A 15,190-nucleotide genomic window follows, 5' to 3' on the forward strand; every position below is an offset into this window, starting at 1 on the left:
TAGTGTACAGGATATCTCCTAGTGCACTCGGCAGTGAAAAGTGGCAATTGTTGCTTCCTCAGAAGTATAAAGAAGTAGTACTCCGGTCATTGCATGATGAACATGGTCATCTTAGTTATGACAGAACTATGGGTCTGGGATGAGACAGGTTCTACTGGCCATGCATGAAGCAAGATGCTGAGGATTATTGTTGTACATGTCTTCGTTGCATTCAGAGAAAGACTCTGCCGACCAGAACTGCCTCATTGGGTCAAATGGAAAGTAGTGGACCCATGGAACTGGTCTGTATAGATTTTCTGTGTACTGAACTGGATGAAGACGGGATCAGTAATGTGCTGGTGGTAACAGACCACTATACGCGATATGCTCAAGCATTTCCCACTCTCGATCAGAAAGCTGTTACAGTGGCAAAACTACTAGTTGAGACGTTCTTTGTACAGTATGGACTGCCACAAAGAGGATACACTCTGACCAAGGACATGATTTTGAGAGCAAGCTTGTCCATGAACTACTCACTCTTTTGGGAGTTCAAAAAAGTCACACCACTCCTTATCATCCTCATGGGGATCCGCAGCTGGAGCGTTTCAACAGAACTTTACTAGACATGTTGGGGACACTATCTGCTGAGAAGAAGAGTCAATGGAGTAGACTTGTAGCCACAGTGGTGCCTGCTTACAACAGTACTAAAAATTATGCTACAGGGTTCACACATTACTTCCTAATGTTTGGAAGAGAAGCTCGTCTTCCTGTTGACGTCACCTTTGGAGTCACAGATGATGATACACCAGTGCGATCTCATGGCAGTTATGTGGAGAGACTCAAGAAGAACCTCAGACAGGCCTATGAGCTAGCTGAAAAAACAACAGGGCAAAGACATCAGCAAAACAAGGCTCACTATGACAAGAAAGTGAAGATGCATGATTTGCAACCAGGGGACAGTCCTTTTGAGGAATTTGGGTCTACAAGGAAAGCGTAAACTAGCTGACCGCTGGGGGTCTGAAATTTACCTAATTTGTTCTCAGCTACCTAATATCCCTGTCTATCAAGTTTACCCTGAGGGGAAAGAAGGACCTATCAAAACCTGGCACCGCAACAACTTAATGCCTTTGGCAAAATCAGTGAGACTCATGAATCCAGAACCCAGAATGGCTCAGTGGAAGTCTAACTCAAGGTGATCCAGAAGACTAAGGTGGAGAGAAAATATCCTCTCCAATGTTCAAAAGCCCATGCTTCCTTCTGCTGAAAGTGAGGAGGACAGTGATGATGACTGGAGTTTCAGTGGGCTTTTTTATGAGGATGTTCAAAACCCCATGGGCTGTAATCTCAATGTAAATGCACCAGAATTCATTCCTTGTCATTTCGAACAGCCCAGACCTGACAATAGACTAAGTGGTGTTTCTGTACCTCTTGCAGAATCTGATACTGATGGAGGCAAACTTCAGAAAATAGTACTGAGGACAGTCATACCGTCATGGAAAAAGAAAGTGAAGTTATACAAGAGGAGATCTTAGAAGCAGACAAAATGCCTACTGAAGAACTGGACTTTGAATGTACTATGAGTGACAAACCTTCCGAGCAAATTTCCTTAGTTGTCTCTCCCGAACCAAAACAGCAGAGACTGATTCAGCCCCCTCAGACACTTACATATGACAGTTTGGGACATAGTACACAGGAACCTGTGACCACAGCTCATCAGAGAGTCTGCGCCCATGACCCCTATGCCTCCTGCTCCATTGGTGACACCTCAGTCCAAGTTAAGTGTAATGTTGATCGCACTTGGTGGGAGGTATTCAAAAATATTATTCAGCTGATGGTGCATTAGTGCTTGTAAATATTTTGCTCCTAATCTACCTTTGACTTGGGGGACCTAAGATTTTCAAGTGGGGGGAGAGTATAGCTCCCACTGCATTTCATTGTAGAAGTAAAAGACTGCAGTTTTCCATTATACCACAAGGTGAAGCTCCTTTTTAGGGATAGAAAATACAATTTCGAAAGTGAAAGAGAAGAGAAGAGACTGGAACACTAGCTGAAGGAGGGAAGACTGAAAGACTAGCTGAAGGGAAAATGGCCTTGCAGCATGACTGGATTTTTTTTCTTTTAGTGTTTTGGGACAGAGAAATGAGGTAGCAGTTTGTGTCTGTCTCTTGCTGAAATCCTGGATGATGGTATTTTGTGGATTCAGGAGAGAAGTTCTGAAACCAGTAGTTCCACGCCTGCATATGACTCAGCAAGAAAAGGAGTTTCCTTGGGCCTAGTGCAGAGATGCCATAGATGACTACCAGAATTTTGACGGCTGATTTTCCATTTTTCCCGTCGGAGCATCTGCGGTGACTGGTCACTGGGATATTCTCGACAGAGTGATGAGAGGCTTTTGGCCGTCATTTTTTTATACTTTTATAAGATTGTGGATTCCCCCTAAACACTTTCTGGATTACAAATAGCTGGGATCCATATGAGCTCCAACCTTGGACCCCATCATGCCGGCAGTAGGACTGTAAGTAGTCACTGGCCAGTGGACAGGGTACAATAGAGTGTCTCATAGTTGGTCTGTTTAGATTGATCTAGGGGATAGAGGGTGTTAGTACTGTTGCTCTAAAGACTCTTTATTGCTAAATGACATTGCATTTTCTTATATTTGTATTGTCGCATAATAAATCTTTATGGTTCAGTGACATTGAATTTTTCTCGTTTTAGTACTGCTGCCTTCAAGAATCTTTACTGCTCAATGACAATGCATCTTTTTCATATCTGTACTGTTGTATTATAACCCTTTTTTTCCCTCAATGACATTGCATTTTTTCCTGTGTTTGTATTGCTGCATTATAAAAGCTTTACTGCTCATTGATATTGCCTTCGTGTGCATGTTTGAATGTTAAGATCTTTTCTGTTAAGTTCTGGGGAAGGGGGAAAATGTATGGTTTCATTACATGCATATCTCACTCTGCCTTACTGCTAACTGGTGCACTGTTGAAATATTGTTGTGCTACTGCCCTTTAAAACTAAAGTGTCACCTAGAATAAAATCTGTTATCACTTGCCACCTTGGGATGTTGGGCCTAAAGAAGGGGTGTCACCAGAGTCAGGTAGGAAGGAACCCATATCTACTTCAGCTACATCTGCGGGTGCGCTACATATGTATAAGTTGCTTGTGAGCATTTGTGTGTGAGTGTATGTGTGTGTGTGTGTGTGTGTGTGTGTGTGTGTGTGTGTGTGTGTGTGCGCGTGCACCTGCTCATACATGTGCATCTATGTTTGTACATGCAGTGGTTCATTTTGCATTTCTGTTTTCATCCCTGCATGTCAGTCAGTCAGTCATGGTTAATGGGAGCACTGACTGTAAAAGCCTATACCTACTAAGTACTGTAATTCTGAATATTGTTCTATTCAGATATAGCAGGGAGTTGAACATGAACAGAGACGATTATTGTTTAGGTATGTTTTTGAGTTGGATTTTGAAAGTTGATAGTTTGTTAGCAAGTTTGAGCTCAACAGGGATAGTGTACCATAGTTTAAAGATGTAGCCTGAATATAGAGTTTCCTGCCTTATTATTTGATTTAGATATGTGTAGGAGGGGTTTGTTAGATCTCAGATGCCTGGTGCAGGAATGATGCTATAGTGTGCTCTGGACAACAGGGAGTCCATCTGGCTTATAAATGGGCTTGTAGGCAGTTCCTAGTTGGGAGTAGGATATGTAAAGTGGTAGCTCTAGCCAGTTTAATTCTTTTAATGCAGCACACTGGTAGATTTTGTATGATATATTGTGGCCAGTTTGGCTATCTTATTGTAACCTATCTATAGTCTTATCTTCATAGGTTCATAGGTTCATACTAGGCTATCTGCCCTAGGGCATTTATAAGCCTAGCTAGAGTGTGTTTGGCTTTCGCCACCCATTTTAAATTAATTTTGCTATGCCCTTTTTCGAGGTTAGTATACTGTGCCTCTGTCTAACAGTGACACAGAAGTGATACCCGGGGTAAACCTACAATCTCCCATCCACTCATCAAGATTCCTCTTGAAGAGAGTCAATGAGGGACTCTGCCTAACCTGGACTGGGATTTTATTCCAGAGTGAAGGGAGCCTCTGGGTTATGAATCTGTCCCTCCAGCATGTCCTATTTATTTCAGTGCTGAGGTTCAAGTCTCTCGAGCGCGTAGCTTGATAGGATCTGGATTTGCTGAGGTGCAGCATGTCCATTAATTCCGGGTTGGACATGGCTTTATACGTCAGGCACAGATCGCCTCTGAACAGGTAGTATGCCACTGAGTAGAGCTGGAGTTTCTTTAACCGGGCAGCATATGGCATCTGTTTGAGCCCTCTGATCCTCTTGGTGAGGTACTTTTGGGGTCTTTCCAGTTGCTGCAGGTGTCTGGTAAGGTACATCCCAAAAGGGGCAATGTACTCAATTATGGGCCTGATGAGGGATGAGTAAAGAGGCACGATGACCTCCCCTGATCTAGATGTGAATCCCTTCATGATTAGGTGGGCTATATAAAATGTTTTTCTAACCACTTTGACCACGTGGTTATCAAATGAGAGATTGCTATCAACTTGGGTCCCCAGGTCCCTAATTACTTCTTCTGTACTTAATGGATTACCACCTATGTGGTAATTTGTGGGCACTTTGTTTTTGCCAAAGGGGATGACTATACACTTTTTAGCGTTTAGCTTGAGGCCATGGCTCTGGCACCAGTTGTCTGTTTCTATGAGGCCCTTTTGGAGGATGCTTGTGTCGGCTGGAGAGTCGATTATGGTGCCCAGTTTGCAGTCATCTGCGAACTTGGTCAGCCACAGTCCTTCCATGTTGGCCTGTACCTCCGAGAAATATATACCGAACAAGAGAGGTCCCAGGACTGAGCCTTGTGGGATGCCACTTGTAACTGGTTTGGAGTCTGACATGGCTCCAGCAATTCTAACCATGTGGGTTCTGTCCTTGAGCCAGTTTGCAACCCATCTAGTGACATAGGGGTTTATATTTAAGCTGGTGAGCTTATCTATAATGCCCGAGTGGGGTATTGTATCGAAGGCGTTTGCGAGGTCCAGGTAGGCTGTGTGGACCACCTTGCCCTTGTCAATGGCCTTGGTGACTGTTTCAAAGAAATCAACCAGGTTTAAGAGGCAGGATCTGCCCTTAACAAAGCCGAATTGAGTAGGATCCAGTGTCTGTAGGTCCCCAATATCTTTATTTATGAGGTCCATGATGATCCTTTCCATAGCTTTGCAGACCAAGCTAGTCAGGCTTATGGGGCGATAGTTTCCAGGATCCGTTGAGGCACCACCTTTGTGGAGGGGGACCAGTGTTGCTGTACGCCACTCTTTGGGTACATATCCTGTAGTAAGGCTGAGATTGAACAGTAGTTTTATGTTTGGGTTTAGCTCTTCTTGGAGTTCATGTAGGACGCAGCCCGGGACACCGTCTGGTCCCATTGATGCTGTGTTTTTTGCTTTGAAGAGGGCAGCTCTTACCTGAGCATCTGAGATGTCAGGGGGGGCAGCACTCTGCTGGGATAGATATTTGCCCTTTTGGTGGGGGGGGGAGTTTGCGCTGAACCTGTCAGCTAGGATGTTGGCAATGTCTGTGGGTTCGTTGTATTTTTGTCATTTTGGGCTAATTCTGAGCATATCTGGGAATTCCCACCCAGGTTGCTAACATAACTAAAGAAAGCCTTGTGATTATCCTTAGTGTCCTGTGCAATTTTTCTCTCGAAGCTGGCCTTAGACGATTTTATGAGTGCCCGTAGTTTTTTGCTAATACTGATCAGAGATGCCTTCCCTTTTTGGGATTTTGCTCTATCATGTATTAGCTTCCTCCTTCTATTGTATAGTTTGTTTATGGCTGGGGTCCACCAGGTCTGCCTTTGGAGGATTGGGTCTTGGTTTTATTTGGGATTGCATGATCCATGCATTCCTGAAGGTGTTCATAGAATGCGTTTATAAAGGATTCTGTGGTCTGGGCCGTATTTTCCACAGGCCTGAGGGCTTTGAAGGATTCCACCTCGGAAATTTGCTTTAGAGCAGTTTTTCACTGTGGTTTTCAGGGCAGGGGGTGGAGTCGGGATGTGAATATCCAGTGAGATTAGTTTATGGTCTGATCTTACCAGTGAGGGATACACTTCTGGTCTGGAGCATAGAGTCCCCATGTTGGTGATGATCAGGTCCAGTATGTTTTCCCCTCTTGTGGGAGTGGTAACAACTTGTTCCATAGCATTTTAGTTTATAAATTCTAGGAACCTTTGGGCTAGGGTGTTGGAGCTAGAGTAATGCTCCCAGTCTATGTTTGGGTAGTTGAAGTCGCCCAATATAATGGTGTTTGGAGAGACCTTCATATTTTCCAGTGTTCTCAGGAAGGCCGAGTGGGGTTCCTGGGTTTGGGAGGGTGGTCTGTAGCAGGTTATAAACTGGAAGGCAGTTTTACCCACTGTTAGTTGCACATGGATAGTCTCTGATGCTTCGTGCTGTGCCACCAACCTGGAGGTGTGGGTATCTTTGATGAATATTGATACTCCCCCTCCTTTTGTGGTTCGGTCCAAGTTTTGGGGCCGAAAAGCATGGTATGAGGTATAACCTTGTAGTGCTGGGGTGCTCTCGGGAGTCTTGAACCAGGTTTCTGTTACTGCACAGATATCGATGTTCTCCATGCTAAGGAGAGTTTCGAGTGTGTGCATCTTGAGGTTTAGACTTCTGGCGTTGAGTAGCATTACTCTTAGTTTCTTATCCCTTGTGATACCTATGGAGGTGGGTTTGTCTTTTGAGCCTTGCCTAAAAAAGGCACTATGGGGGTAGCAAGAGCCTTTGCCAATATCCGAAAGCCCAGGGGTGACAGGTGCAAGCCGTCCCTAGCGAAGCATCGTGGCTTGTCGAGCATGTCATCCCAGGCTGACAGGCATTGGATCCCCTTTGAATGACACCAATACTTAAGCCAATTGTTGAAATTGATCATCTTGTCTTCATATTGTGGCATCATTCTTGTTGAGGGTAAGATGCTACTCAAGGTCATGGTCATACCGGCCTGGGCTACATGCTCAAAGAGCTCCTCTATGTCTCTTTCCATGTAGTCTAGGGAGGTACATCTCAGGTCATTCACACCAGCATGGGCAATGACTGAGTCATATTTGTACTTGCCTTGGAGTGACCTGAGTGCTTGTGTTATGTGGCGGATCCTAGCGCCTGACAGGCAGCTCACTGTGACCTTCTCCTTGTTCAGCCTGGTGAGCAGGACGTCAGTGTGCCTGACGATAGAGTCACCTATTACAAGTGTATCAGGTGTGTTGTTTAGCCTTAAGGGCTGTGACTGTTCGGCACACTGGCTTTGTGAGCTATGTGTTGCACGTGTTTTGTTTTGGGGAAGCGGTTGCTTGGGTGTCTGCTTTGGAGGTCTCTGCTGCTTAGGCAGATTTTTATTTAGAGCCTCCGAGTATGTTTTTGTGTGTTTATGTGTTTGGTTTGCTGTCGTGGTAGGTCTATGTGAGACTGGAATTGTAGTGAGTGTGGTTTCCTTCTCCTCCTGACTGGTTTCGCCAGTACTGAGTTGAGAGAGCTTTGCCTCCAGTATGGCTATATGGTTGCATCTCTTACATGTGTTGGAATTTGTTGGGAGGAGGAGAGGGTTGTCTGTGTACATGAGGCAGTTGTAACATTGCCTCAAGATTCCCAGATTCACCAGCTGGACCGGAGAGGAGATTGACAACTGACCTTTGGACATGCTAGAATAGTATTGGGAATTCCTTTATAATTGAAAAAAGGGCCAATGGGGAACAAGGTACTCAAGGGGAGTTTGTGAGGGTGTAGTGCTTTTAATTTTTTAGTGCTGACTTATATAATTGCTTTAGTGAGCAAGTGCCAGGTATCTTAAATACAATGTGTTACAGGTAACTTAAATGCAAAAATGACAAACAGTAACTTTCTTTCAAGTGAAACAAGGAAATAAGTACAGTAAGCAATGCAGCTATCACTAGGGATCCACAGAAGCGCTGAAAAGCCGCGTTTTAGGTGGAATTAGCATTTCAGGGAAATAAGCAAACAAACAACAAGCATACAAACAAAGCTAGATTCAGCAGGCCTGGATCTAGTCTATGCTACAGCAAACAAGGTGTACCAATTTCAGTAAGAAACAGTTCAAATATGCAGGCACTATAAGCCTTTAACCAGAAATTCCCAGCTCAGAAGGGCAGAGTCCAGCCTCTCCTACCACAAGAGTGCAGACCACAAACCTTCTTAATGTAAAATAACTGGCCTGAAGCCCAAGTGCTTAAACCAGAACTAATACACTTTTAGAATAACAGACACTGAGCCCTCAGTCAGCAGTTCCTAACTTAGAAGGATGTAAGCTACCTGTCCTGCCACCACAGTGCAGGCCACAAACCTTCCTTATGTAAAACAACTGGTCTGAAGCCCAAGTGCTTAATCCAAAAGACTTAGAATGATAGCTACACTTTAATCAAGTTACTACCAAGCAGTAATAAATACAATTGAATACTTTAAAGAATGCCTGGATTAGTGCTCAAGTTATACAAACAAAGCTAGATTCAGCAGGCCTGGATCTAGTCTATGCTACAGCAAAGAAGGTGTACCAATTTCAGTAAGAAGCAGTTTAAATATGCAGGCACTATAAGCCTTTAACCAGAAATTCCCAACTCAGAAGGGCAGAGTCCAGCCTCTCCTCCCACAAGAGTGCAGACCACGAACCCTTTTAATGTAAAATAACTGGCCTGAAGCCCAAGTGCTTAAACCAGAATTAATACACTTTTAGAATAACAGACACTGAGCCCTCAATCAGCAGTTCTCAACTTGATGTAAGCCACCTGTTCTGCCACTACAGTGCAGACCACAAACCTTCTTAATGTAAAACAACTGGTCTGAAGCCCAAGTGCTTAAACTAAAAGGCTTAGAATGAGTTACACCAAGAAGTAATAAATACAACTGAGTACTTTTAAGATGACGCAAAAGCAAAATAAAGTAGGAAGAAACACAAATACAGTAAAAGCAGATACATTTTTTTTTTCAGAAAAGTAGCAAAAACAGTAGTAAAAACAATTCACATGCAGTGCAAGCTGGCACACTTGAATATGTAGCAATATTAGTCCATACACAGTTTGAAAAAATGTAATTAAATTAAAAAGGACTAAACGCAAGTGCAGAAAAGGTTTATTAGGTAGAATGCGGTAAAGAGATGGGACTGAGGGAGTGTCCTAGATCAAATCTACAGTGGGGTGGGAACGGCAAAAGCCACCAAATTTAAACTACAACCAAGAACAGGGAGGGGGGATGGGGAAACCAGTTTCAACAGAGATGTGAGGAATCAGAGTGCAAATTATAAAACCAAAAAAATATATACTGATCTCTGTATATTTGCAGAGCAGTAAGACAACAGATATCTAAGCAACAATTTAGCTCCATAATACAGAATAATACAGAAAAATATACTCAGCTCTATATATTTGCAGATAGTCTTGTAAGGCTGTCTCTCAACACACAGGTTCCACTTATTCAGGTTATTAAGTACTGGTGAAGCCTGCAGAAGTGACTGAAGCAGGTTCTTGCTATACAATGTCTTGTAGAGCAGGTAGGATATAGTTTGGCCTTGTAAAGGGGTCCTAGTTTGATACAAGGTTTTTGATGACTTGGAGCAGGTGTTGGCGATTTTTTAGTTTATTGCCTATTAGGACAGCCAGTAGTTTTCTTTGAGGGATCTTTCAATTTTGGTATTGTTGGTTGTGTGGATGTAAAAAGATTTTTGTTCTGCTGACTTTTTGGGAGTGAAGACCATTAGTTTGCTTTCTTTTGGATTTAGGAGTAGATGTGAGTTTGATAACTAGCATTCTATGGCAGTGAAGGAGACTTCTTGTTGCTTTGGGAGGGATTGTCAGATTGTCAGTGTAGATGAGTGTACAGCCGTCTGCATATCGGACAACAGTGGCATTGACAGTTGCAGTGTGGAGTTTATTAGTGAAGATATTGAAAAGAAGAATAGAGCCTTGTGGGATGCTGGCAGTGACTGGTAAAAAGGCAAACTATATTACTGTTATTTAACAACTTGTTCTCTATTTGCTGAACAGCTATGACACCATGAGAGTGTTGTCTGACTGAGTCAAAGGAGGGAAATTCCAAGAGGAGTATTTGATGGGAAACTAGGTTATCTTCATTTCTATTATAGCTGATGATGTTGGTGAAACTTGGGAGGAAAGTTGTAGTACTGTGATTAGGATGAAAACCGTGTTGTGTTTTGGATACAAGATGATAACTTGAATGTGTGAATGTATTTTTCTAAGATTCTGGATTGTGTTATGTTTTGGCTAGAAGATTATTGTTTGTGAGATGCTAGATGAGTTGGGTGTGTGAATGCATTTTTCTAGGATTTTGGATAGTGGGCATAGAATTTGCTGTGGGTCTGTAATCTGAAAATTCAGAGGAGTTATCTCCTTTGCACAATGGGATGATGTATGACCTTTGCCGTACAGCAGGGGCATGGCTTTCTGTTATAGATCTACTTACTAGTATAGAGATAGGGAAGGCCACAGCATCTGCTGCTAGCTTTAGATATCCAGCAGGTAGATTTTCTGCTGCTCAGGTAGTTGGTTTTAAGTTTTGCAGAAGTTTTTTTTTTTTTTTTTTTTTTTTATTTATTATGGTGTGGTTTGCAGAGTCTGAAATGTGAAAGTATGGGAATAATTATTTGTATGGGTTTTAAAGGATGGGAAAAGCCTGTGTGTTGTCTTTGATTAGTGTAAGAATCACATTTATCAAATAGGAATTGAATTGCATTATGACACGGACTACTATCTGCATTTTTTTTTGTGTGTATGGGTTAGGGAGGTGATGGTTTTGGTGCAGTTCTCTAAAATATAAACATTGTAATGGGTACTTTTTCAGAGCAACAAGCCAGTCATCCAAGGTTATTGTATCCACTACAGCTATCTATCACTGTGCTTCTGAATTACTGACAGCAACAAGCAGAAATACATTACCAGAAGGTTATTGCCTGTATTTGATTCTGTCATAGGGTTGGGAGGGTGGCCTAGTGGTTAAGGTGTTTGCCTCACAAACACAAGGTACAGGGTTTGAGTCTCACAAGGGATAATTTGCTAGGCTTAAAAATGTCTTGAAAGGGCAGTTAGCCTAGTATTAACCTATGTGCGTATGCCTGTGCACGTGTGTTTGTATATGTGTGTGCATCTGTATTAGTGTCTGGGTGTGCATGTGTGTTTACGTGTATCAGGGATGACTTGCTTTGTTATTGCTTGCAAAAATCTGAAAATAATTACAGTTTTCTCCCTATTACCCAATCAACCAGTGTTAATGTGCTGTATAGTCAATGTGCCTAAGTGTCAATGGTAACAATGAGGAGAAATATGTAAGTAGACAGACTAGTGTTTGTCCTTGGTTTATGTGTGTTGGGGGGGGGGGTCGTGCTGCCTTTACTATTGTCTGCAACATGCTGAAAAACATTAGTACTGACATATGTTCTCCACATTAGCCAATCACTCTAACCACAACAGGTTTGCAGTCATGTGCCTTTCATCTACTGGAGGGGGATTGGCAGACATAAGTTATTATGCAGACATTTGCTGCATTTGATCCATTAGTTGTGACTATTAGCAATGTTTACATATTTCTGCAATATGTCAACAATGGTATCACATGTGTTAAGCATACAAGTATCATCTGCAAGATGGCATAATTACTACATCTTAGCAGTGAGTCAGTTAATGTGAGATTTACAAAGGAAATATATAACATACTTTTCATATGTTATTTAATAAGCATTAATGGGCATGGCAGCAAGAATATGTACACACATATGCATTTGTAGGATGGTACTAAAAATGTCACATAAAGTAGGTGGCTAACATGCACACATCCTGTATTATAAGGTTTTGTTTACTGCCAGGTATGAGTATTGGTTGTTCTTCTTTCGGCTTTTCCCAGTTAGGGGTCGCCACAGCGGAACTCCGGTCTGCTAATGATTGGCAGTAGATTTTTTACGGGTGCTGAGGTGCCAGCTCGACGCCCAACCTTAAACGAAGGCACGCCCATTCTACACATGTCTTTCGAATGCCACTTGACCGTGGGGAGGACATGCAGACTACACACAGAGGGTGCTCTCACAGAGAATCGAACGGGAGAACCTCTTGCTGTGAGGCATCAACGCTACCGCTGCACCACCGCGGTTTAGGTATGAGTATAGGTAATACTTGCATATTAATAGTATTGTCCTAACAACAGTAACCACAGCAGTAGTGATCAGCATGTTTTTTGCGTATCTAGACTGTACATTCCTTTAGTACTTGACTGCTAGTGTGGAGGGTTATAGAAACTATTTCACATATTTCATATTTATTTTAAAAATGCACTAATGGGTTTGGCAGCATGAGCATAAATGAGTGCCTATTCTTACACAAGATGGTGGTAAAAATAACACAAAAATAAATGAGTATCAGGCACACATCTTGAGTTACATCACTTTTTAACTGCTGTTATGACCATAAGCAAAATGAAAATATTAATAACATTTTAGGAATGTAGCCTAGGTATCAATGATTAAAAGGTGTCCTCTGTCAACTAATATAAAATAGTATATGTACACTGACACTATTAAAGTGAGACATACATTTATTGAGGCATAGGACACTGTAAAAAGTTATGGAACTATGCCATAATCATATTTACTTTAACAATGTATTGGTAGATACTTCAATTACAAAAAAAATGGGCAAAACCATGCGTGTACAGGATATTGATGAAGAAATAACATAGAAAGGAGATTTTGATGTTCCTCCAGTTATGAGTATTAGCAACATTTGTTTATTAACAGCAATATTCCAAAAATGGTAGCCTCAGCACTGGGCTTAACATGTCACCAACAAGCTGACATGGTTAAGTGCATACATATAGTGAAAGAGCAGATATGAGATGTACATTCCAGAAATTATCGATAACCTTGCAGAGGTTTGTTTTCTTTCATAACACATTAATGAACTTGGTATTAAGAGTTTAAGTGAACCATGCTTATACAAGACAGTAATGAAAAAGGAACTTAAAAATAAAATGGATGAAATACATGTATCCTGAGTTCTACAGCAATGCTTGTTTCTGCAGTTAAGAACATGTCATACTTGCATATTTACAGTAATATCTCAGGCATGGTAACTTCTGATCTGGACCTGTGGGATAAAGCCCTTACAGCACCCCAGAGCACCATTGGTCATGTAATGATATGGGCACTGGAGGGACCAGACAGAGAGGAAGGGAGTCAGTGGCTGAAGCCAATTAGGCTAGTCTTGCTGTAATAACAGCACTGAGAACCTTCAAGTTTCAGTGTTCACATGATTACACTGCTTGGTTAGGAGGTTGTACACATGCGAGGTACTCATGCATCTCCTATAGAAAGTGACTCAGGAGATTATAAGGCTGAAATGGGGTGGGAGGGAGTTAGAGCACTCTCCCCAGTAGCTAGCAGTATGATGCTGAACCAACATTCTCAGTCTTCTCACTGGACTGAGACATGGGTTGTGTTCTGGGGAGACAAAGGTGGGGCTAGTATATCAGGTGAATGAGGAGAGGAGGTGGTGGCAGCTGATGGTCAGCTGTGAGGTGGGGAGAAAAAATAATGGTAACCTCTGCATTAAGTGCTAAGATACTACCTGTAAGCTGAGATGAGTTACTATCTATGTGCAGTGAAACAGTTACAGTGAGATATATACTCCACGGATTAGACAAGAACTGTTTTATAAAAAGTTACAAGTAAATATGACTGTTTTACTATATTTAGATCAATAATGCATTAACAGACTTGATAGCCAGGCTATAAATGTTTACTTATGCATGCAGAGAAAGGTAGTAAAAATTGCACAAAAACAGGTAGAAAAAGGTGGATGCATCCTAAGCTGCACAAATTTGTTTATTCCAAAATAATATTTCTAAAATGGTAACCTATACATTAGGTATTAAGGCATTATATGTAAGCTGAAACGATTCTGTAGAACAGCCCACTAAATAGTATGCATGAGCTGTACACTCCAGGTTGCTAATAACTGTACAGAGTTACGAAAACATAGCATACTTTTCAGACATTCATCAATTATTCCATCATTTTCCAGAACACAGTACATTAACTGTATGCATACACAAGCAGAGCACAACAATAAAAAAGGCAATAAAAGAAGGATCGTAAATAAATACATCCAGAGGTAACGTTTCTTACTTCCAGCAATTACGTTTATGAGCAGTTAATTAATATCTACATTCATATCATCTGGGATAAACCACTTGTACAGAAATGATTCTGTCTAGCAAATAGTTCTCAAACATACAGATTTGCCACTGAGACTTGACATGCAAAATGCATGGTTTCTTATATTTTAAGAAAGATTTGGAAATATTAAGAAAATATATGCACGTTTTACAATTTTTTTCCAAGCTGCAGTGGTGTATCATGTCACTGGGAAGTTAGCAACTAGATGAACAAGTTTTCTCCTGATACTATGGGTCTACCATGTACAGTTACATAGACATACATATCTGTTTAGAGATGCTGTTTAGTAATATCCATTATATGACTTGGTAAAAAAATGGGTATTTTCTGTAATAAATCAGTTACATTTTGAAATTACATATGTACCAATGTCTCTGTTACACTGCTTTGTAACTCATATTGTTTCTGAGGTATAATACATATAGGAAATCAGTCAAAGCCTTCAGGAAACAAGGGTTTAAGTCACTTCTGCTTTAAGGTGAAACAATTATTTGGAGATATGGCTTTGGGGAAGTACACTAAAATACTTGGGTCCATAATGCAAAACCACAAAGACACAGACAGAAACACAGGCACAGATGGACACACACACACACACACACACATACAGACTCACACACAAACACAAACTCATACACAAAATATATAATTACCTCTTTTAACTTATCGTGATTGTCTTTCAGCATTTGTATCACGTCATCTTTGCTATCTAAAGTAGAAAGAGAAAAGTGTAAATAACAGCTCATAGAATTTATACATAATTCATTTTTCATTTCAAAGTCATAACCTTCATTTCTGCAGCAACCTGATACACAAATATCATCATCATCATCATTGCACTGGCAATAATAATGATATAAAAAAAAAGTAATATGATATTTTACAAACAGAATTTTTAAGTAAAACGAAACACCTCAAAGGAACAAACACCTCAGTGTTGAG

At 41.3% G+C, this 15,190-nt stretch overlaps 1 protein-coding gene across 1 annotated transcript in view; it reads right to left on the minus strand.

The window, feature by feature from the left end:
• PODXL (podocalyxin like) overlaps positions 1 to 15,190 on the minus strand; it is a 601,941-nt gene that overhangs the window by 91,775 nt on the left and 494,976 nt on the right. The window contains exon 6 of the mRNA XM_044088661.1: positions 14,902 to 14,957. Within this exon, the coding sequence (XP_043944596.1) occupies positions 14,902 to 14,957 (56 nt within the window). The remainder of the gene's footprint in view (positions 1 to 14,901; positions 14,958 to 15,190) is intronic.

The sequence above is a fragment of the Protopterus annectens genome, chromosome 11.part0 (genome assembly GCF_019279795.1).
Source record: "Protopterus annectens isolate FY-2018-M chromosome 11.part0, PAN1.0, whole genome shotgun sequence".
In the NCBI taxonomy this organism is placed as follows: domain Eukaryota; kingdom Metazoa; phylum Chordata; order Ceratodontiformes; family Protopteridae; genus Protopterus; species Protopterus annectens.